This window comes from Fringilla coelebs (genome assembly GCF_963513975.1).
Source record: "Fringilla coelebs genome assembly, chromosome: 18".
Classification (NCBI taxonomy): Eukaryota; Metazoa; Chordata; class Aves; order Passeriformes; family Fringillidae; genus Fringilla; species Fringilla coelebs.
In genome coordinates this window covers 145,632-170,604 of record NC_140044.1, presented here as the reverse complement: position 1 = coordinate 170,604, position 24,973 = coordinate 145,632, and the positions used below count along the sequence as shown (strand labels likewise).

The window sequence follows — 24,973 nt, the reverse complement described above, 5'->3', positions numbered from 1 at the left end:
AAATAATGTGTCGCACTTTATTTTAAAGAAATTGGAAACAACAAATAATTGTAAGGAAATCCCATCTGTAATTTGGGGGATTTAGGCAGAAATTAACATTTTTCAGCATTAAATATAATAATCTGAGCTCATATAAAGAAGAATGCATTCTGGTACACTGGAGAATGAGGATTTAATTAGGAGTCTCTTTATACCTCAGGAACAAAGTCATGCCTGTGTCATGCTGAGAAATACAGCAGTGTGAGTAAGACTGTCATGGAAATGTTGCTGTATGTCAACTACTTTCATAGTTTTTTCATAAAACTTACTGTCAATGAGTTTGTGATTTACCTACCTCAGCTAATTTGCTTTACTGGAATAATGATTGTTTTGTAAAATAGTCCACTTGTAGCACTATAAATGAAGAAAAAAATGGGGAAAGTATCTGTTTTTCTTGAGAGAACAGCTTTAATAATCGATTTGCAAAGCAAAGTAGGCTTCAAATAGGGGAGGTGTTAGGACAGTAGTTTACTTGTTTTGACAACTAATGGGACAGTGTATGTCTGCTGAGTGGAGGGTTAAAACTCCAAAGCAAACATCTCAAATTTTCTTCATCTAAGGGAACCTTGGGAATTTTTGGCTTTTAAAAACTTGCCAATAGTCTCCTCTTCTACTTGCTAAGAATTCAGATTTCTAATTCATCTCACTGTCTAAAGTTTAAACACTGAATGTGATTAGCTTTGCTGAACAGATGTCGAATTGAATGGCCTCTGTTGATTCAGAGAATCCGAGTAGTGTCAGAGTTCAGTTACTATGCTTTCAGGAAGGCCTCCTGTTGCCAAAATGAGCTTTCTTTTTTCTATTTCCAGTTTCTATGCCAGAATCTGCATCAGCATGCAACTGGACTTAAGGAAAGTATGTATGTATAGCCACTGAAAGAGGAATACAAGTGTACAGCTACATCTTCTCTAAGGCACCCATGCACTACTTGCTCTGCTAGCAAGTTAAAGGGGGCTCCCTGTTTGCCTGTATTAGACAGGTACCTTTTTGCCTGAGTGAATATTTTTGACCAGTTGGTATCCTTCTGGATACCAAGAAGCAGATATGCGATGACTCTTGTCTGCTTAGCCATTGAGCAATTGCTAAAATCGATCATGTAACTTCAGAGACAGCAAGAGCAAGGCCGACTTTACCTCTGTATTCAGTGTAGAGTAAGAGTTTGCTTGTTCCAAGTTTAATGATTCAGCATTATCACTCTGAAATGGCTTTATTATATCCAGCACTTTATTATTTTGGCTTTAGATACTTTGCTGTTACATCCTCAAAACTGCATTGGTTTGAATTAACTGTTTGGTAGTCAGAGTGGGTGTCTTATGATGCAGTGTGCTGTATTTTTGGTTTTGTTCTTTTGGGATGTTTCTGTGATTCAGTGCATGATGCCAACCAGAAACTGTGGAATTCAAGATCTCTGAGGTCTAAGTAGCTAACAAACTCTCATTATTCCATTCCTGTCTTCCATTAATTTTGCTGCTGCTCTTTTCAGACTGTTAGGCTGTGTGACCAGCTCATTGCCTGGAGCTGTAATCATGTCAATCATTAGGATTGAATCAGAATGGTGAATATTTGCTTCAATTCTTATAGACAAATAAGTTTGGCTCGTATTTTCAAACATTCTTTGATGTCAAAAAAGAAATATGTGCCCACAAACTCAGCTGTGTTCTACCCTGCGCCTTTGGGTCAGATTTCCTGCAATGCAATGTAAAATAAAATCAACTGCATGAAACCCAAGCAACCAAATTCTTCATTACTTAGACACTAAAATTTTATATAAAATAGTAGTCCAAATTAAACTGGTTTTACTGGAATTTACTGCTGCTGATTGGCGTGAGCATTGAGCATTTTGCTTTAATTTACTCAAATTATGAAATATAACAGGGGGATAATTGCATTGTTTTTACAGTGTAGTTATATTCCACAGCATCTGACTTTGGCACTACTTTGCCACATAGGATCAGAAAAGCAGTTGGTGTCTCCTTCTGGGCTGTTTTTTTTGTTAGTAAGTAACAGAAAATTGTGCATAACACAAATTGGTAGGATTATTTGGATGAAGACGCTTGTATTTTAAAAAGTAAATATATAAAATATGCTGTAGTGATTAGTGAGAAACACTTGTATTATTCTTTTTTAACTGGGGTGGGGGGCAGAATAAGGACAAGTTATAGATAAATTTGTCTTCAGTCAGTATTTGGTGAACAGTAACCTTTTTATCAGGTTGCTTATAGCTGGGGAGCCAGTTATCTCCCTGCCATTTCATCAAAACTCCTGCATTAGAGTTGGTCGCAGCAACTACGAGCTAGTCTAAGTGTCCAGACAAAGTAAAAGAGCTAATGAAATGGCTGGATTGAAGTAAGGTTGAAAGGTGATGTTAAACTTCCACGATGCCTGTCAGAAAGGTTGAGTATTGCAGATATGAAGCACACCATGTTTCCGTCTGAGTAACTAGGAGGCCCTACTGCTCAGAATTGCTGTAAATAATGATACGACTAAGGAAGAAAGAGATATCAGCTAAGATCTTCGTACTATAAAGGTGGGTTTCATTTCATGTTGTTTGAAACCGCAATTCAATGGTAACAATTATAAGGTACCATCTTACAGTTCTCTTGACAACCAACCACAGGACATAGAGCACGCATTCATATCACAGAAGGAAAAGGAATTACCTCCTGTAATTGCATTCCTTGCTGCTCCTTATTTTGTAAGAACTTTGGAATGTGTTAGTGTCTCTTTGAGCTTTTTCTGACAGTCTGTTCTTGTTACAGTTGCTAGTTGGAGTGCTGAAGTGATGCTTCCTCTGAGAAAAAAGCTTGATAAACAAGTAAGCCAAAATCACATTAACTGACACTTCTGCAACAGAACATGACTTTGCATTTTTCTTTTTGTGGGAATTTCTAGTTTAACTTCCTTCTTAATCTTGGTCTCCTCTTTCCTAGCAGTGTGTTTTGCAAGGCAAAGGAGTGCTTTGTACTCTGTGGTCTCATGAGGTTACCTGCTATAATTTTTGTTTATGATATTTTACTTTCTTTGTTGGCTCTTGATTTAATTTTATCATAACTTGGCATGTTGTTTAGTTGCTGTTTTGCTGAGGTCTGCAGCTCCCCTGCCCTCATCATGGCACTTTTGATTAGGCAACTGCAAAGCCCTTTACCCAGGTTTTAAAAAAGTCAAAAATCAATAATGTGCCAGTCCTCTCAAAATGCAGTAGCAGCGAGAGGTAAATGAATGAATAAACATGATTAATAACAGTGTAATGGAAGATGCAAAGTAGGGAAAAGTACTCAATTTAGCCTAAACTCAGATTTATTGCTGAATACTACAAATAATGGAATCATCAATCTTCCAAGGACTAAAAAAAGGCATCTGCTGCAGCCATTTTAAAATGCAGTAAAAAAAATTTTGCCTCTTCAACATTGTCTCTTGTGGTCCGGTTATTCTGAGTATAAATTACATGCTGCATAAAGAAACAGGTATGTAAACTTTGTAGTTAAAATTGTTTGCTTATTGTACAGTTTAAAGTTGTCAAGACTGTTGGCAAGGAAAAAAATAGTATTGTTGATTACTGTGAATGTGTGTACAAAGATGCAAGTGTTCATGTGGTTTTGTAAGATGGTAATTACACTTACTAAATCAGGGGATAAAGGAATGTTGCTGAAGGAGTGAAAGGAGAAACATGGCAAGGACATAAAATCTGGAGCTCTTATGGGATAATGGAAAAAAAAAAAAAAGATATATGCTCAGCAATGCCTAGAGTTTGGTTATTGACAACAGAGAGGACTAGCTGGAGGCAGGACTTGTTTCCTGACCTTGCTCACCAAAGATGAAAATATACAGAAATGGAGAGGAGTCAGTATTACATAACAGGAAAAGATTTGTTAGCTGTTTGTAGCTGAGAGTTAAGTTGTCCATGTCAGAGAAAATAACTGTCCAGTCCAGCTTCTGCAGGAAGCAGTGCTATGGATTTCGGTTGAAATTCTATACTTTAAGAGTTCTGAATTTGCATCCTGGAAAACAGTAATATCTAAGATATCACAAAGCTGTTTCTGCACAGCAAAATATGTCTGCATTTCTAAAGGTGTGTGTGTGGGAGCAAGCTCAGAGAAGCATAGAAATCTCTTCCTGGGGCAGATAAAATAGCAGGGATCCTGAAGGACTTTGTGTTACAGCACAGGGCAACATCTCCATGGGGCTACAGCTTCCTCTTTCTGTAATGAAACCTTCCATGGCAAACCAAAGACTTGCAAAGGCTCTTCATTCAGTTAGAAAAATAGACCGTGGTGAAGTCTTTGGCTTTTTTCTTTCTATCTTTGAATAAACTGAAGCTTGGTGTTACAACTGGTTCAGTCTTCAGCATGAGAAGTCTTGGGTAACTTCAACTATTCTGAGTTCAAGAGCTCATCATTATCTTAGTTTTCAGTACCAACTTCTTGCATAGTTACATTCTAGATGCCTAAATTCATCCTGTGGCTTTTAATGGATGTGTCATCACTGTTACAGGTTTTATTCTCACCATCATGTCTCTTGGGTGCTTCCTCACTTCTTCCCTATTAAAAAAAATATATTTTAACTTTGAAATCTCATTGTGCCTTACATTTCACATAACCTATTACCTCTTCAGAAAAAATCCTACTCTGATCTATTCTTACCTTGTATCCTCCTTATCCCCTTAGATCTACTTATACATATGCATGTCTTTCCTAGATATATGGAGTCCACTTATCTTACACAAGTCTGTTCTGGAGGATGTGTGTCGTCTTTGTGAAACTTTCATCTAGTGCTTGTGATACTTAATTCACTTTCACAGTGAGGTCAGGAAGCTGCAGCCATCTTAGACCCCTAGATCCATTGCTCAGTGGCATCTCAGCATTCTTGCAGCAACCTCTTTTCATTAATTACGCATACTGTTAGTTTGCCACGGGTTCTGGTACTGATCTTTCAATTGCATTAAAATCAGCTATTTTAATTTTTACCCTTTTTCCCGGGAAGAGCAGAAACAGTATCCTGAGGTGTTTTCCATTATTTCAAGTAATTAATACACCATTTTTTCTTTAACATTCTTGACTGAACTATGGTGCAAGAAATAAAAAGCTTTCTGAAAGAGCAAAAGCACTTTCAGAAAGAGTTTTCTACCAGTAAAGAGAAGGAAGATGGCACACACAGAGGCTGTGATTGATTTAGTTGCCAATTATGCTGAGTAGTTGGGCTGTATTTGTGTTCCTGGGTGGTTCATTATGTTTGATACGATCAGTCGGTTTGTATCATTAAACTCTGAGTCCCATTTGAATGGGAACTGCACTGTATTAAATTTTATTGCATGCAGTCCATTGTTTCTTGTTGACTTTCATTCTGGGCCTGCTTCTCTCTTCAGTCCTGGCTCTTACTGCCTTTTGGAGCTGTTTAAAGGGAAGGAATCTATACACGGGGATTTATTGTTATTTACTGTCTACACACACAGTTTATATTCATTTGATCCATCTAAATTATTCCTGCCAGTTTGGGATGTAGCCAGAAATAATATACTCTGGCAGACACATTCATGGGTTGACCTTTTCTGAATCAGTGAACTAACAGCAGTGATACTCTCAATGTAAGATTTTGGGACTGTGACCTAGGCTGCAGCTCAAGTCATCAAATTTTCTGCCTCCAGCAATGGAATATATTGCCTGCTGAACTCCATAATTTTGTCTTTTAACTTGTTTTCATTCTTGTATAAGCTTCCGCTTTTTCTTCTCAGGTGAAAAGGGACTAGAGAACTCTTGTGTGCCATTCTTTTGGTACATCATCTCTGTGCCTCACTGCAGCAGCACAGAAGATGACAAAGCATGGAGCTAAGTCAGAAGGCTCTGGGCACTTAGATATGGACTTCTAAGTTGGGCATATGGATTTTTTCAAGTGTCCTGAGAGCTGCAGCTCTAGTCTGTGAGGCTCAACCTGTCTGTGAAAAATAATCTCTGTGGAAATAAACTCAGATGTCATGTCAGGCACTCGTGTTTGGCATGGGAAGTAGTGAATGTACTTTGGGATTCTCAAGAATTACCACTGGAGTCAGTCATGAGAATGATGAGCATACTTATAACACAAAATGAACTAAGTACAAATAAAGAGGCTGCATTGCCAGACATCAAGAGTGTTCAACTACAGTTTCAGGACTTAAAAAAAGCTACATGAATTTTCAGAACTGTTTTGTGTGGCTGCTTATTACTTCTGAAAAATCAGTCCTCTCTATTTTAGGCCTGTATATGAGACTTACTATGAGATATCTTACTTTTAATTTGTCGCTTACTGATAATGCCAGAGCTTTGCAGTGACGGAAAAATAAACTGTCCTTCTAGTTATTAATACATTTCTCTCTGAATTCAGGATAAGAGATAATTATGGAAATCAGAAATTATATGTATTCTAAGCCAGAAGGGCAACTATGATGTTTAATTCTTCTGAGGGTGGCACCCAAGAGACTGGCACCGGTTGCCCCGAGAAGCCATGCCTGCCCCATCCCTGAAAGTACCAAGGCCAGGTTGGACAGGGCTTGGAGCAAACTGGGACAATGGAAAGTGTCCCTGCCCGTGGCAGGAGATTGGAAGGAATGATCCTTAAATCCCTTCCAACCCAAACCATTCTATGATTTGAGACGTCACTGGGTCAGTGGCCATTAATGGTATAGTATTGTAGTTATGATCTAGGTTTTTTCATATGCAGAAATCTTGCCACTACATTATGGAAGATTGTAAACTCTAATGGTAGGGGTCTGATGCTAAAGCTCATATGTAGGTTCAACTTTATTTTTAACCTTTTAGAAATGAAAGTAACATGTTCTTTAGCCAGGGGCAGCACATGTTTCTGTTTCAATGTCTTTTTTGTCTTGAACAAAGTAGAAAGAATTTGGATGGCCTTCGTGTCCCTCAAACATTTTATATAAATAATCTCTACCCGTGGTACCTGGTAGAAAAAAATGAAACTGATTTGTCATTAAAACTCAACTATTTCAAAATTATAGTAGTTTCTATTTTAAGAATGCACAAGGTATGCATTATATCTTTCAAAAGACTGCACGTTACCAGTAATGAAGCTACCATAACACTATCAAAACTGCATATGTACTTGCTGATACATCTCTGTAGTCTCTAGAGGAAGTAACCTGTATACCCAAATGCACCAAATGACCTTACAGAAAGGGAATCAAGAAATTCTCAGGGTCCTTGCAGATGATCAGTAAGAGAGATGCCGGTGACTGGTAGATGAACATTTCTCGTGAAGTAACTACTCTATCTCTGATGAATCAGTCCTGACCCTCAAGGGAAATCCACAAAACACCTTCAAACGATAAGCCTTAATATTAAAATTCATGACTCTGATAAAATTCATTACTCTAATACAAGGTAAAAATTACTTATTAGACATAGGTTTTAAAGGTGTATTGTAATTTTCTTAACCTCTCTTCTCATTTCTCCCACCTCAGTAACAAGTCTGGATTTTTCGGCAGATGAGTTACTACCTTATTTTAACAATCTGTCTACTTTTTCTTTTTTAGCAAGCCTTCCTATATCAGAGATCTGAACTACTTTTCTTTCACAGGGCTTGATTAACACATTAGTTAAATTTAGAGTGGCTTAACTTTGAAGATAGCTGCTTCTGTTTCAGATCTGAAGAAGTGCTTGATATGCCTGAGGCTGTGTCTGTTCGTTCCCATCTGCAGCAGTTGATCTAATAACAAGTATCACATCCCACCATAAGCTTTGCCTCACTTGTGCTATTGAGGCAAGAGAACAAGAAAATTACTTTCTGCGTGTGTGAAATGCAGGCAGTTGTGTAATTTTAGCTCCTAATATTTCTTGCTATTGTCCATTTGAAGCCCAGCTTAGAATATATAAATATTCAGTCAGATCCAGAGATATATATATATTATTAAATGTATTTGAGCTAGAAGGGGAGGACTGCTGAAGAGTGGTAATTAGAAGACAAATGAAAAGCAGAGTTAGTAGCTTTTCTTAGTAGTATTAGCTTTCCTAATAGAGGATAAGTCCGGGTGCATCCCATTGGAGTTTGTGTCTACAGGATAGGTCTTTGTAAGTGAAAGTACTTCAGCTGTAGGTGCATCAAGTTCACCTGAACCCAAAGACTGCCAACAAAACCTTTCTATGGCAAAAAGTGCATAACATAGATTGTCAACCTGTGCCAGTGTGTGAAATGTGCAGAGGCAGGACGTGGAGGTGACCATTTAGGGTGCTAGGACTGGGCTGCTGGAGATAAATGGAGCTGGTGCAGTTACGTGAGGCAACCCTTGGCTAATGGTGAATGCCTGGGGGACTGCAGGAAACACTGCAGGTTGTTGTGCTACAGTCTGCTGTTCTAGACATCTTCTTTATCAGTTGATTTTACTGCTTTAATACTTACAAATCAGAGCATAGTTGTTTTTAGATGCAGTATTTTATCATTACATACTTCACTATTTTCTTAGGAAATGTTATTTACATAAGGGAGTGACTGTTGTCTTCCCTAGGAGAATTTTAGTAAGAAATAATATAGTAGTCTTTCACATTTTGCATCACATACCAAATTGTGCTGAGTGCGACTAATCGTCAGTTAAACAATGTGTTCAGTTGATGATTGGCCCATTGCTCCATATCCATAAAACATCCAGGTGTTGGAAGAGGAGGCAGCCTGAGCACTGTAGTACCACCTCTTGAAAGCCACCAAAGGAAAATAAGATCAGGATGCACAAAAGAAAAGTATGAATTCTTTATAAAGAGGAAAAATCTTTATTAAAACAAATTACTAAATTGTTACTGACTTACAGGCCACTATTTTAAGGGTCACTTATAAATGGGGTAAATGGAGGCTACTGTTCTTCTTTTTATGGGCTGTCACCATCAATAGTTCATTGAGTTAACATTCTTCATCCTTCAGATACATCCTTGAGCATTATTAATAGTATTAATACTCTGGACACAGATAGTAATTTTATTTGTGAGCTTCAGGATTCTGCTATTTTCTTATGAATTTCTCTTTGGCATGGCAGGAAGGATTTGTTTTGAGTTTGTTGTTGAGATAGATGAACTATACTTTTTGTCAGTGCACTAGGGTGTTCTTTTTATTGCTATTAAAAGCTCCTTATCATCTTTGTTGCTTCAGTATTTTGCTGAAAAGCTTGCATTCTCTGTTACAAATTATGATCAAAATTAATTTTATTAATATTAAACTACACTTATATCAGGTGTTGTGAACTCGTAGCTGTAACTAAATTCAGTGTACTAGACTTAATCTTTATTTTCACGCAGAAAAGTATAAGGCTTAGCATTTGGATCAGGCAAACTAGGTGATTTTTTTTTTCCCTTCTCCTTTGCTTTTCCTGGCAGGATTCCCCTTTTTCACTTTTTGTACTACCTCAAAATGTATAAATCATTTCCCCCTGTATTGTGACTGAACATTTATTGGAAGTGCAGCTTGACTTTAAAAGGCGAGTGTCAAGGAATTTGCCTTAAAATGATTGAGCTGAAGTCTGTCATATAAAACATGTCATGTGAGGGATCAAGGAGTAGAGCCTGTTGTGCTATTTATGCCTTCCTAATGGCATTTTGATTTGTTGTTAAAGCAATATTTACACATTTTATGCAACTGAAATGTAGTTGTTTAAAGCAGTAAAAAATAAAATTCTATAAACTCTGCCATAAGAGCTCTGACCAGTGTAATTACTATAACTGTGGACTTAATACTGTAATAATTTATACCGAGGAAAAGCAAGAGAGATCATGCTCATATTCTGTTGTTGGCTTTATATTTATGTCTTTAAAGATGGCTCAAGGTGTGTGTGCACATTAAGAAACATGAAAGCAGAGAGGGAAAATCCAAATGACTAATGGTGTTGGAGGTTTGCATATGATGAATTAATATAAAGCTAAAGATTAGCACGTCTGAAGAAGAGTTAGAAGGCATTGACTGTGTAGAAGTGTGAAACCCAACCCTATTTTTCTGTTTCATGTGACATGAGGACAATATTCAAGCTCTGAAAGCGGAATATATTTGGCAACAGTGAAAAAGATATGCTTCACACAGCATGTTGCTTAGCTTCTATTTTTGAGGTTTTTTTAAATGACTTTTAGACTCCTGTCTTCTTGTTTCCCAGAAGTTGCTTCTCTGTGTCATTGACATGCTGCATTTTCCTCATGACAGTTCCCCTGAGTGCTTCTTACACCCTGAAGTTTTAGCTGTTGTCTCAGGACTGATTAAAAGATAATGCTGTGGACCCCCCCACTGTCTGCCAGGTAGGTCAAAGTGGTTCCCCTTTACATGCAACTCCATAGTTTACTTAATATTCTAGCATGCATTGTTCTGTGTTATACTACTTGAGAGGAAGGTGGACAGAGAACCTCCAGATTAAATTTTTGAAGGAATTTTTGTGGCTAACAACGTAGATGGATGTCTGATATTTCAAGAAATGACCGCATGTCTGTTTTCTCCTAGTTTTAATAGGTAAATCCTAGGATAATTTTAGAAAAATTATTTTGATAATAGGCAACATTTGTTATTTTAGATACAGTAAAATAAATTCAAGCTGTTCAATAGCATGCTGTGAGAGAAATCTGAAGTTTTTTGGTGTAAAAGCTCTGGTGTGGCAGTGAAAAGGAATGATCTTGCTTTTTTATTTATCTTTTGAACTCTGATCCACTATGGTGATCCATGTATACCAATGGAATCCTTTTCTAGGTAGTGAATAAAATTGCTTCCTCTATTTAAAATGGAGATACCTGAAAGGTTTCTTCATCATTGCTTGAGTCAGTTTTAAGACCTTCTTGTTTTACCAGTAATTTCACATGATTTTATTGCCTTAGGCTTCAAATAAACCACAGTGTTTTACATACATCTGAATCCCATGAGTTTCTGGCAATAGGAAAACTAGCTGAAATTGCTAAACCACTTTAAGTTTGGAATCACTAAACCACTTTAAGTTTGGATGCATAACAGTTGTTACCCATCCTGTTTAGTAACCATGCCAGAACTAGTTCTTTTGAAATGCATGAGATGAAAATGCCATTCTCCTGAAGAGGAAGCACCTTCCACTTTGCAGGGTTGTCTCAGAGCAGGGGTTGTATTATCCTCTTAATGCACTTGCATAACTCCCATTAACATTAATGGAAATTACGTGCACTCCCTGTGAGGTGAATGTACTCTTTTTGAAATGAGCAATCTATTGTGACAGATTTTCCAGTGACATTAAATCAAATTTAGATTCCTAGACTAATGTCACTAACGCTAATTTTAGTATCTTTTGAAGCTTGTTGTTTATATTAAATGAAATTGTAGCTTTATATTAGGTCATGTGTTTCTTAAAATGGAAAATCCCATTTGCAGTCCTCTAGAAACAGGGAGATAGTAAATTTTCTTCTTCAATGTGAAACACTGTATAGCAAACTTAGTATTTTCTTTGGCTTTGTAGTTACTGCTTGCAGTCCCTTTAGAAGTAGTTTATAGAGGTTGCATGTTGCAGGTAGCAAACTGCTGGCCTCTGATTAGGGCAGAGGAATGCTGGGTTCCTCGTTCTGTTCCTGGCCTGAAAGGCTGTTTGACTCTGGGTCACTCAGCTGCCTTTAGACACTAATTTATGTCTAAAATGTGCAGAATCAGAACATCCTGGCTCACGTGTGTGTTGTAAAATTCTGTGAATTGTTTCACTGTGAGTTGAAAGTTGCTAGCTAAATGTCAAATGTTATCTCAGAAAGCAGTGAAAGAATTTTATCACAATGTTAGTGAGATGTAGGTCCTGTTTTATGCACATCATGTGAGTCTATGATTAGTGTAACTCCCTGTTATGGAGTGGTTTATTTATTCCAGTACAGTTGTGCTGTTGCAGCCTCTAGTGTGAACACTGTAGTACTGACATACAGTGTTTCAACTCTATTGCTCATTCCTGTCCGTACAGGAGCACACTTGGTAACTTAGGTGTGACATCCATTGTGTTTGGAGGAAGTGTGTGCCATTTCACTGTACAGTATCATACAGCAAGACGTTTAAACACCCCAAGATGTTTATTTAGCATCAGTCTATGCATAGCCAAGAACAAAGCCAACAGTGAAAAATTGTTGAAGACTGTTAGCCTTCTCCAGCAAAGTCCAGATCAGGTCACTGGGGGCAATGCTTGTTTTAAAGCAAAAGTCCTAATAAATCATAGATTGGACAGTATAAGAAGTATTAGGAAATACTGGAGTAGCCTGTCCTAAATGTCTGACACTATCAGCATGGGAACGCCAGAAGAAAACGTTTTGTTTGTTTGTTTGTTTTAACGTGTTAATCTGCTAGTATCTTTGAAAGGTACTTTTACAGATACTTTTTTAAAGAGGTCTTTAAAGTGCCCAGTGAAGAACTTACCAATTTACATAGTTAGCCAGACAAGTTCCAGGAGTAAAATGTAACTGCTTGCAAGTAGAGTAGACAGCACCTTCTGTGAACACAGTCCCTACCTCGAAGAGCTTTGTTAAGCTTTTCTTAATTACTAATGCATATTGAGCCCTTTAATTTCAACTGCACCAGTGGAACGGCGTCTGTGTTAGCATGACCTTTTAGAAGTCTTTAGGCTCACCTTCACAGGTGACTCGGGGCAGGGTTTGGGGCAGACGCAGGCCTTCAGCCTCTTTGGAGTCTGTCACCTCCGTCCTCCGCCCCACAGTGCTGCTGCGTGGGGCTGGCAGCACTCGGCAAACGCTAGGGGACAAGAGGAGCACAGACTATGAGGGGCAATTAAATTCCCCTTCCTCCGCCCGCCATGTACTATCCCCTTCGGTTAGAAAGGCTCTGTGCAGTAGGCGGGAGCTCAGCGTCGGCCCCTTCTCTTTGGAGCGGGGCAGGCTCTGGGACCTTCCCGGTTTCCCCGTGCGCGCCGGAGTGCGGGGCTGCGCCATCGTCTTCGCCGCGGTGCTGCCGCTGGACTTTGAACAAGCCTGGGGCTGGTGGGACAGGTTTCCTCCCCGCGCGCCGCTGGGCATTGCGCAAACTCGGGAGGAGGATCCTCGAGGTAAATGAACTTTTTAAACGGGAAGAGGAGAAAAAGGGAGAGGAGGAAGAAGAGGCGGGGGCAGCACCCGCCCGAGCGCTTCCTCTAACCGCTTCTTTGGGGAACGGCTTTCGGCTGCTGCCCGGCACGGCGCCCGGAGGATGCTCTTCCCCGCGCCGCCGGGCCCCGGGCTCCGCGGGCGGGCGGTGGGTACACCGACCCTGGCCTGGCACGGCTGAGCGCCGGCTCCGCGGGTAAGTGGGGAGCGCTAGAGGGGAGGTCCGGAGCCCCCGCCCCGCCTCGCGAGCTAGGGACGGCGGGGCGGCCGTGCCGCTTGTGCGGCTGCTGGCTTCAGAGCTAGGCTACCATCGCGGGGAAGCTGGGCGGCTTGTCTAAGGTAGTTGTGTAGGGATCGGGTGGGGCTGGAAGTGGAGCGGGGGGGCCCGAGGGGCGGGCGGGGACTGGAGGCGATGTGGTCCCGCCGGCCTCGGTCAGCCGTGCTGGAAGATCTGCGGAGCTCCCCCGCCCTGCTGCGGCCCTGCCGGCCCGGCCCGGCGGGTCGGCGCTCGCTGGCTGCCGCCGTGGGCTGCGGACCGGCCGGGCGGGGTCGTGCCGTCCTCTTGCGAATGAGAGAGGGCCCGGGCGGCCGCAGGGGGGTCCGAGGGTGCGGGCTGAGGGAGCCACGCCGCGCCGGGGCTGTGCGGAAAACACTTCCCAAAAGACAATTGGATACCATAGCGCTCAGCTTCACGTTTGGCGGCACATCACTCGACCGATCCGGGCAGTGTGTGTATCTGAACGCCTCTGTGTGTTTGCGGCTGCATAAACACAGGGATGTTCCCCCCCCCCCCCCCACCCCGCTCCCGTATACGGCTAAAAAAAAGTGTTTATTTGGTAGGATGTATTTGTGTAATGGTATCCGGTTTTGCCTGCTTTTTCTATCTTGAAGCACTTACACTCATTCCCTTACAGTATTTTCAGAAGTATAAGTCTGTGGTTTTTACTGTACTTAATACAAGTAAATATAATTATCATTAAAGTCAAAGACTGCATCTATTATCTAAAAATGTGTGACGATAATAGGTAAAATAGCAAAATAATTCTTTGTTTCTTTCAAGCTGTTGTTGGGTGTTGCATATGGTGCAGAAAAATGTGTTTATTATTCTGTATTTGGGGGATCCAAATACCAATTTTGCCTGTCAGAGGACTAATTAATTCTTTTTTGTGTCACTGGGAAACTAACAGTAATATTCAAGCAGTGGGCAGAAAGAAAGTAGATTGAGGTGCTTAGAACATTTCTTAAAATAGCAAGTTCTAGGGGAATTTATAACTAATTTACAATTCTTTTTTTATTTAAAATAAAGTTACAAAAGATGAATGAGAGTTTGTAATGTGACCAAGCTTCTCTGAGATAAATATTTCATTTTTTTGTCTAGTGTTCACCAGCATAAGGCAAGCAAGTCAGAAGAATGTGTCTTAATAGCAATTCAGTGACTGTAAATCAGCATAACTATAATCTTCAAGAGTCACATTTAGCACTGGGATTTGATTTGTGCATTTTCTCATAGATTTTTGACTGCCTGTGGGGAAAAAAAACAGAAACTAGAAAACTAGAAGCAAACGCAGCATGTTGTTAGATTACAGTAGTAATGTTGATCCCAGTCTTCCCCTGGGAACCTTGTTAGATTGCAAAAAAGATTCTTCCCAATCCACGTATGAAAATGTGTTTATCTGTTACAAACACAATAAAGTGGTTTGAAGTGAGGGCTGATGGCTTTAGTGAGAGAAGAGCTAGCATAACCAAAGCTTGATGCAAAGGAGTGACTCCAGTTAAAAGAACAGCAGTGCAGCTGAATCCATTTAACTGGTAGAGTAGATTTGATTGGGTTGGTTGCTAGGGAATATCTCCAGCACCACATATTTCAATGAATTTAAACGTTGGATGAATTGCACACCTAGGACTGCTTAAATAATCCACCTGGTATTGGCTCCAGCCATATTGAGAGCAGGTGTGTGTTGCTTCTCTCTACCCAGTTTTCCCTTAATTTGCAGTTCAACCGTGTGGCTCACATGCAGTTACCTTGTTCGATGGTGGCTGCTGGGCAAGTTGAACTTGTCATACCAATTCTGTACTTAGTGTTCTGTAGTATACTTATTTAAAAAGAAAACAAGCCAAAACCCAAAGCCTGTTAATGCAAACATTACTAGAAGCAGTAATTTCTAGAAGTAGGCTTGAAGCAGACTTATGTATTTGATGCAGAGTTACAGGAAGAGTCTGATGTTATTCTTGGTTATGATGTAATAACTGAATTACCTGACTTCAGTGAAGTTGCACACAGAGCATATGCAGTGGACAGTTGTGCTGGGACTTGCATTAGGGAGGTTGGGAGCACCAGTCTATGCAAGCTACTATCAGTTACTAATTTTGCATACATGGGGCCTCTTACATCCATGCCAAGCAATACTAATCAATAGCATTTTAAAAATACCATCTGGGATAGAACTGACATCAGTCGTCCCTGTGCATTCTCCTGCTGTAGAACTGACGTTGATTACTGAGGACAGTTATATAGAAGTCTTTCCTTGGTGTAAATGCTACCTGGAAACAGCCCTTTGCTGACTTCTTTTATAAATTGAGTGTGGATGTCCGGCTTTATCTCTTCAACATTTATAATGTGAGTTAGTGTAACAATTTGTGTTGCCATGAAGGAGAAAGTAAAAGGACCAGACTTTCTCAAAAGCTGCCTTCTAAGAAGTTTGATAGGCTTAAGAAAGCTCAGCTACATACCCCATCTGAAGAAGATTTCATGAATTTCTGATATCACTTTCCTAAATATAAAACCTGAGTGACTAGATTTCCCAAGTTCATATGTGTAATCTGGAAGAAAATAAGAGGCATACCTAATTCTCATGAGAACCACTACAGATTAAGCATCTTTAATACTGGAGGATGGCCTGCAGAGGCACAGAGAACAGTGGACCGTCTGTACCACTCAGATCAAAACTGCATTTTGGAGAGGGTGCTATATCAAAAGTGCTGTATTAAAAGATTGGGACACTGCTGTGGAACTGTTCTGGCTTTATCTGTAAGTTGCAGATAAACCTTGTTGACAGAAATGGGAAAAGAACTGTTAATAGAAACTTTGTTGTGTTTCTTCCTGGAAGTTCACCAAAGACTAGGGTTTAAACAAACCAATCTGTATTTGGCCACTTGCAATCCATGAGGGACACTCTTGTGTTGCTATTCTGATAACTACTTAAAGCTAGCTTTTGGATTGTACTGTGTATATGCTGTTAGTTGTGGCATGTATGTCTTGTGAAAACATATTTTAAGAAATAGGTTATTTTCTAAAATTGCTTTGATTTTCTTACCTACTTATTGATATGACTTTTGCACATAATTACACACTTTGAGTTGATTCCTGGGAGTTCTTACCCTGATAACAATGGGAATATAACACACCACAACAGTTGAAAAATGTTCATTGTGGGGGAGTGACGTAACAGGTTTGGGGGAAGATGCCGGTTGTATCTGACGTGAAATTCTCATTTCCACTCACAGTATCTTTTCAGAGATTGCTAATTCTTTTAACCACAAATATACAAGTGTGGATAAAATAGCTGCAGGAGAGCAGTTTATGTGTGTCCCCAAATGTCTTAAGTATTTCATAGATAGCTAAGCAGCTCTCTGACTGGGGACAGCTTCTATTTTTAGTTATGCAGTGTGTGGGGGGCAATAAAGTGTGAGGAAATGACTGGCTGAGGGGATAGAGGCAATGAGGTCGGGAGGTTACTTCTATGTATTTGTTTTAAAGATGAGAAAAATGTAAGACTGTTAAATGAATAACACTGTAGTGAAGGTAGTTCTGACCAGATATAGCAAGAATGGGCAGCCTTCCAAATGCTGCAAGAAAAGTTAGCAAGTGCTTTTATTTTGAGAAGCTGTTGGCTAGTATAGACTGAAGAAAACCCACATGAACTTCCAGACCTTCAGAAAAATGTGTGTAATGAAAACATCTATAGTGTTAGTTTATTTTTTTTTAACAAAAGTACATATGTGGTAGTTTCTGAAGAGCAGAAGGCATTCCTCTACCTCCTACCTCAAAAAGCTTGTGTCTGAGAGTATGTGCCTGGTTAAGCAAACTTTCTTTCTACACCCCCGTGTTGAAACAGATAGAGATTTCTTTCTCAAGCTGCTTTTGTCTACTCTGGACAGTAGCAACCCATTGACTCTGACGTGATTCTTCCCAGTTATACTGCTGCAGATGGAATTCTTAGTACAAGGAATGAAAATTGATTGGACTTCTCAGTTTCTTTTGCTATAGCCTGGCATATTTCTTACCAGCAGCAGCAGATACTAAAGCTGCATCTGTAAAATTTGAAAGCTCTTTCCCTGCCCATTGGAACAAGTATTGGGATATCTAAATAAATGTTTAGTTTCTAGGAAGAAAGGTAACTTACCCTACCTGTGAAACCCACTGGGCAGACTAGTAAGGAAGTTTCCTCCAAACCCTATCAGTGTGCAAATTTGGAAAGTACCCTTAATAAATATTCCATATTAGTATAGCAATGTATCTGTTGACTTATGTGAAAATTCAATATACATTTCTTACATAAGCATAGAAACCGATTATAATTTTTCAGACCAGTGGTTTTGCTATTGCATGAAAACTTTGATTAAGAAAGTTTATCTCAAAGAGCAATTGCTGACAGAGAGGAAGTAATAATGTGGCTATGAAATAATCTGCTGGAGTAAAACTGTTTTCTGTAGGGGCAGAATAGCCAACATGCTTCTTAGGGTAAAACGCATTGTGCTATGTTCTTTCTGCTCTGACATTTCTGGGCTTTACAAAAATCAGAGAATCTCTCTTGCGTAGTTTTTAATTGATTTTTCCTTCTTGTACAAAAGATCATTGGCACCAGTCCAGAAAAAGGCAGGGAGCAAGTAGGGAATTCATAAAAAACTGACTCATTGATTGCTGGATCTGATTAAATAGTTAGTACTTGATATTTTCAGTACATTTTCATGTTGTTATTTTTACTTCTGAAGGCAAGAGAAGATTCCCTTTATATCAAAAGATGACTGAGCAAAGCTGTGATTTCAAAGATTTTTCAGCATGCTAATTAATTTCTTGTAATCTCCTTGTAGGAATGACTAAGAATTTTTCATTCCCTCATTTACAGGAGTACTACCAGTTAGATGTGCTCTGTTTTGCAATCCAGTTATAGACAGTGCAAGTCACTTTGGTGCATCCATTCCTGAACATTAGCAGTAATGGGCCTTCAAATATGTTCATTATTAATAATGGTATTTTTAAAAAGTGTATAAACTTGGAAGCCAACAGAAATGCTAAAGGGTTCTTGCACTAACATCAAAGCTGTAGTAGACTTCAAACAATATCATAACATAATTCCAAGATCAGGGCAGCTTTGCTCTTTAACGGTATTTGTAAGATAAATCAGTATATAACAAATCTTCTGTCTGAGTGTTCTCTGACTGCAAATATGTTGTTAGCTCAGTAAATTTTACTACAGTCCTGTTTAAGAATTATGGTAGATATGGGGTTTTTTTCTCTTCAACATCTGCATTTTTGATGTAAACAAAAATGTCCTCTGTAAACAGATCACTAAGGAAGAAGGAGAATGATTGCTATTTATATGTATGAAAGCAAAAGAATTTGAAACTCTGCAAAATCCTTGAGCTTGCTGCCACATCTGAGCTTGGAGCAAAATTTTGTTGCCTACGTTGATAACAGCTTATGAATTTTATTTTTCAAGTTTCTGCTTCTAGCTGGCACTAGAAAAATAAGTGTTTGCTTTGGGAGTTTGGCTAGTTTTTTTTCTTAAAAGTTAAGATTATTTCATGTACATTGCTTTTTACCTCTTTGGAGAGAACCTGGCTGTTCCTTGATGGGTGCAGAGGGGTGAAAATATAGATAAATACTTGTTTCCCTCTCCCTTATAGGAGACCTGCAAAGAAAAAGAAATAGAAGCTGTTAAGCTACCTTGTTCAGAGAGAACATTAAATCAGCACAACATGGCACAGCATAGTATTGTCCTTGGATTATTCATGATGACTGTTTTATCACTGTTGGATGGAAGTTCAACTTTCCTGTTAAATCAACGTCTGAAGGGAAGATTTCAAAGAGACCGTAGAAACATCCGCCCAAACATCATCCTTGTTCTTACTGATGATCAGGATGTAGAACTTGGTAAGAGACCAGTATAAAGATATTTTGACCAATGAGTAAGACATTGCTTTTTCTTGAAGCTAGATCCTTGCATTCAAAATAAGAATTTTTTTTTTTTCAATATGAAAAATGATAGGAAGAACACATTTAAACCTGCCTTTTATAAAGAGCATCCTTTCCATCTGCCTGCAATTCAGGGACAGCAAAAGTTAGGCCCAAAATGTTAAAGTTCCTGTTCCTGTGGAAATACACAGTTCATGCCTGTCTGTCTTCATCTAAACACCTAAGCTTTGCTTCTGGCAATTGCAAGTATAACCTGGGAAGCTGCATGCCAAGACAGTAGGTTTAAATTCATAACTGATAATTGCACCATGTAATTATCCAAATTCTTTTGTTTAATTGCAGGCATTCGTTACATAGACAATTTTAATTTTATTTACTTATATGTTACTTAACACAGTCATACTATTCTTGTAATTGTCCATTTGGATGTGTAGTTGATTACTGACCAAAATGACACAAAATGACACAGAATGAAAAGATCTTCTCTGTTATCAACTTTATGTTAATTGTTGAAGAAAGGAGATGAAGATAAAACACATGGTATGCCTAATGATTTAATGGTTTGGAATAATGAATTAGCTGACAGTTTGGCTTTTGTTGTGTTACCGGAACAAGCTTGTATTTACCAAATGCTGTCTTTAGTTATGAGAAGTGATTAACACAAACCAGTTAACATTAATAATTTTGTATTAGAATTATACTGTCATGTGTGTATGAAGCCTTGGTCATCTGAAAAATGAGAATTCTTGTATGTGTAGTCTGGGGCAGTTTTGCCACCAAATTTTTCTGCATCCGATTTCTAGTATGGATAGGAAAATTTGGAAAATGGACCTCACAGAAGAAATAGAACATAAAATTAATCAACTTCTACTTCTCATACACTTACTTATCTTGTTGAGAAGTTAATCCCAGCAACACTGCAGTCTTTGTACAGATGCTTCCTTCATATCTATATTACTGTATGTCTGCAGTATCATAGATGTCACATTCTTCTTCAAGGTAGTAAGAAAGACTGCTATGGAAGTAATCTCATCAAATTAAATGCCATTCAAATTATCAGGATCAGATGATGTTGTTGTCACCTTTTTTGTAATGGTTATTTGGATCAGAAATTAAGCAATTTCAAGAATGTACATACCAAAAAACCGAAGTACATTTTCTTGCAGACTTGGAAGGTGGCCCTAAAAAATGTATCAACTTCTATTTGTGCTAGCCTTTGTGTTCCTGATGCAATTGCGTAAGTCCTTTGGGCAGTATATTTCACTTCCCTGATAACTTGATGCTTTCCACTTTCAAGGATAATGGGCATGTGTCCAAACAAATTAGGATCTAACTAAGGAAAATCCATTTGATGAAGCTGAGATTGGATATTTGTCATTTGCCACTAATGGCTTTGGGGGACTCAATATTTGTTTGAATTAATTTTTATTCTTGTCTGTTGTCTGGTGAGCTGTCCAAGTTAATCAAAATTGCCATTTGTGGTGATTGTAGTTAGTTCATTTAAGCAAGATGAAAACAAGATGTGAATTACAAATAAAAGCTAAGGAAAAGTTGGAAGCTATGAAAGCGTAGCAGAGAAAACTGTGGGTAAGATTTCATCTGTTTCTAAGAATATTCTGTAACTGATTGGTGTTTTAGCTTTCATTGTTCTCTTGTAGCTGTTTTGGAGGTGAAAGGGAATGCAACACAATCTCAAGTGCCTCTAACAGCCTTTCCTTTATTTATTTAAAGATAGATTTAGCAATGTGCCAGTAGCAGGTGAATCTTACCAGAAAGACAGTGTTGTCCTTTCCTGAAAGGAGGTGGTGGTTTTTTTGTTTTGATTTTTTGTGTGGGGTTTTTGTTGTTGTTGTTGTTTTGTTTTGTTTTTTAATTCGCATTACTCTTAATCATTTTACTGAGTTTTACTGGAAACCAAACCTCAGCCTTGTATTGGAAGAAGGAAAATACTGATGAAGGGCTGATAGATCAAATGCAGAATCTCTGATGGACATCAAAGGAGAATGAGTGTCGGTTGTAATGAATACAAATGGGAGAAGGCAAATGAGAACATCAAGAACTATGGACGCAGACATATTTGATAGACTGTCTAATCAAAAGACTTGTATTGACAAGCGTAACATAAAGAAGAGGAATATAGTGACAAGGAATAATTAACTAGGAACAGACTTTTTTCCCCTACTACATCCAAGTTAGTAAAATGCTGATGTCCCCTGTGTGGTGGATTCAGTATCTCCAGTTGAGTCAGGTTTGCCTACCATACTGCTATGGCTTTAACAAACCAGCTCATTTCATAGTCTAACTGCAGAAAGATCTGATTATTTAGGAGCTTTTTCAGCCACATTAAAGGAATCTGAGAGAGAGGTGATTTGTATGTTTTGAGACCTTCCTCTGAAAAGCTACAAAAGTGGCTTGGAAGATAATTTTTTCTTAGTTATCATATGTGGAGATGGGGCTTTAGAGCTTTGTTAAATGTGAGGGTGTCTTGAGGTGAAGAAAGGGAAATGAAGATGTGAAAAGGGTGTCTAATGAGTTTCAAATACAATAAAAAGAGAAGTCTTTAGGAGACAGTTAGTTAAAATTCTGGGTTTCAGTGTATTGGAAAACACTTCTGAAGTTGTGCTTCAGAGTAGGCAAATCACTTGATACTTAATGCAAGTTCTTCAACAGTTGGAGCTCCATAAAACGTAAATTATTCCCTCCTTCAACAAAACACAACTAATAGGAAGTCAGTATTTTTTCATAAATAATTTGTATATTTTCTCCATTAATATTAGTCAAAAGATCAGCTTTGTCTCTGAGGTGACCTGTGAAGATAGGCGAAGCAAGGTTATGGAAAGCACACATTTCAAGTGAGGTTTCAATGTAAAGTTTGCTTAGCTTTGTTTACTGAGTAACTTTAACACTTCAAATTGATTGAACTTCCATATTTTCATTGTAGTCCAATTAATATTTTCTTAAAATGGAACGGAAATTTCTTTTAACTGCTAGATTTTTGTTTATTATCAGTGGTTTTAGACAGGTAGCAACATCTTCTGAATTAAATATTTACACTTTTAAAGCATGACTTCCTGTCATATATCCACTAGTGAAACCTCAGAAGGTTTTCTAGCTCAAAAGGTGATGTGGTGATGTGCCAGTTGCTGATTAAGACATAAGTAATCTGCCAGAGAATGGATGTCTGTGTATTGGAGGCAAACGGAAAAAAATAGGTTTTATTTGGCTGGTTTAATGCTGTTTAAAATATTTAAAGCTGGCCTATTTAAGATTATACAGAGGAGTATGCTGGATTTTTACCTTGCACTGCCCTGTCACTCTGTATTAGTTCTCAAGCTGGAGAAGCAGATTAGATCATATGTTTTTGTGTTAAAGGCTGTTGATATATAAGGTGTTGTCATTACAGCAGTACAGCTTCTTTTATTAAAGAAGCTTAATGTCCCCAAGGGGAGTCTTAACATGTACACTTATTTATGTATAAATTCCTCTGTCATTTAAAGGCGTAGTTAAATTGTATTTCGCGAAGGCAAAAGATTTTTTCAGACTGCTTGTTTATACTTGGACTAGCTCATAAGACAACAGAGGAAACATCCACAGTTTCAAGCTCACATAATGTATAATTAGCTGCTATATTTGTTAACTGTATTGTTAGTACCTTTAAGAGCTAACTCTTAACCCACAGCTATTATAGAAACAAAAAAATAAAATATTGTTTTCTTCAGAAACTCCTTTTTGATATGTGGAGTTTAGCAAATTCTAAGGGGGCAGTGCAATAACCTGCCTTGTCACAAAGTGATATGACAGGTGCTCTGACCTGAGAGATGCACAAAGAGATTTTCAATTTTTTTTTAAAATACTCATTCCCACAAAATGGTCTCAAACTAATGCCATGGCAGTTCTTAGGTATAACGACCTACCATAGCAATTAACCTTCCTTCATGGTGCCAGAGAGTCAGATTTTGTATGTGGCTTATGACCATTTTCCCTCTAGGTTTGACTCCTGGTTATATCCATGTGCTCTGTATTAACCAACCTACTGTTGCAATTTCATGATGAAATTCTGAGCTTAGAAGAGCTTAGAAGAAACCTAAATCCATTATTGACAGAAACAACATAGTTTGTGCCAGATGGTTATAGGATGCAGCCATCAGCTTTTGATTAAAGCAGAGCTGTTAATCCAACTCAACCTTGAGCAAGTTAACCCCAACCCTATTCTAGCATGGGCCCATACCTTCCTCTCCATGTTGTCAATTGGCTTTCTCTGCTCAAAACTAAAAGGGAGGGTTGGTGATGAACAGGTTTTATCTCCTTTGCAAGGTCATGCTGTTGACATGTACCATGACAAATTCTTCAGGAAATTGAAATTCTTCCTAGATCAAGAAAATTTTCTCGAACTTGCTCAGTTTTAACTATTAGGCACTGATAGAGGAGGGAAACTGAATTTCTTATTTCTCTGATCCTTGGTGTTTCTGGGTTTAGGAAGAATGCTGATATGGATCCAGATTTAGTTAGGTGGATGTCTACGGTAAAAATCCAGTCTTTGACCAGAATCTTGTCTTGAATAAACAGAAAAACCGTTTGCCAGCACTGTGGCATTCAGAAATTATGGTTAAAAAGACTTTTATTCATGTTACCCCAATTTATCCAAGTCCCTTGCCTATTTGTTTAGTTATATAAAACATAGTGTTACCTGCCGCAAGTAGTCATCTAAAAATCTGATTCTGCAGAATCAAGCCTAAGAAAAATGTAGATAGTAAGACTTTTACCAGAATGGATGAAGCCGATAGCTAGAACTCAGTGAACTTGTTATAGAAATTATTATAGGAGCTTTTTGGTGTCTTCGGTTCAGTGACAATTAGAGAAATCAATACCTCCTAATATCTCGTCCTCCTCCTAATATCTACACAACTACTCCAGCAGACCTTTCTTGAGCAGTAGTTTGAACTAAAGAATATTCCAAATGAAATGATTCTGTGCTAACAACCCTCAGCCTTTTGCATAAGGCTGGCACAAAAGGTAGCATATCAGGTTTCTTGAGAAACCAAAAATTAAATAACACTTATGAGGTATGTATGCTTTGATCAGGGTTGCTGCATAAAGTGCTTTTCACCTTCAGCTGCTGGAACAGTACTAGCAGCTCCAGAAAGGATGTAGAGATGCTGCAGATAGTTACGGTTGTAAATCTTGAATTTAGAGAGAAATTAAAGAAGCATTATGATCTATGTCAACATGCTTGACGTGCTCAAATCTGTACTTAGAACTTCAGTATTTAGTCCTTACTGAAAACGATGGGAGAACTTCACTGAGGCAGGATCAGTAATCTCTCTGAATTTGGGTTCACTCAGAGATAGCAGTGCCCTTACTACTTTTGCTTCCTTCAGGTCTCTAATGTAGCATCTGAGCTCTTGTCACTGAAACAAGAAAATATTTCTGAAATGTGTTCCCTCTTTCAGGTTCTATGCAAGTGATGAATAAAACAAGACGTATCATGGAACATGGAGGTGCTCATTTCATCAATGCCTTTGTGACAACACCCATGTGCTGCCCATCTCGCTCCTCTATCCTGACGGGGAAGTACGTCCACAACCACAACACTTACACCAACAATGAGAACTGTTCTTCTCCATCCTGGCAGGCTCAGCATGAAATACGCACCTTTGCAGTGTACCTCAACAATACAGGGTACAGGACAGGTAAGATCAAGGGT

At 38.7% G+C, this 24,973-nt stretch overlaps 1 protein-coding gene across 4 annotated transcripts in view; it reads left to right on the top strand.

Annotated features, from left to right (window-relative positions):
• SULF2 (sulfatase 2) overlaps positions 1-24,973 on the top strand; it is a 78,125-nt gene that overhangs the window by 15,762 nt on the left and 37,390 nt on the right. The window contains exons 1-4 of one of the 4 annotated variants that reach the window (XM_084217620.1): positions 2,813-2,854; positions 10,201-10,292; positions 18,981-19,227; positions 24,720-24,959. In XM_084217620.1, coding sequence (XP_084073746.1) covers positions 19,053-19,227; positions 24,720-24,959 — 415 coding nt within the window. In that variant the 5' untranslated portion in view covers positions 2,813-2,854; positions 10,201-10,292; positions 18,981-19,052. Of the gene's footprint in view, positions 1-2,812; positions 2,855-10,200; positions 10,293-13,142; positions 13,270-18,980; positions 19,228-24,719; positions 24,960-24,973 lie in introns of those variants that run through there. The other 3 variants (XM_084217619.1, XM_084217618.1, XM_084217621.1) reach the window with 3 other exon arrangements.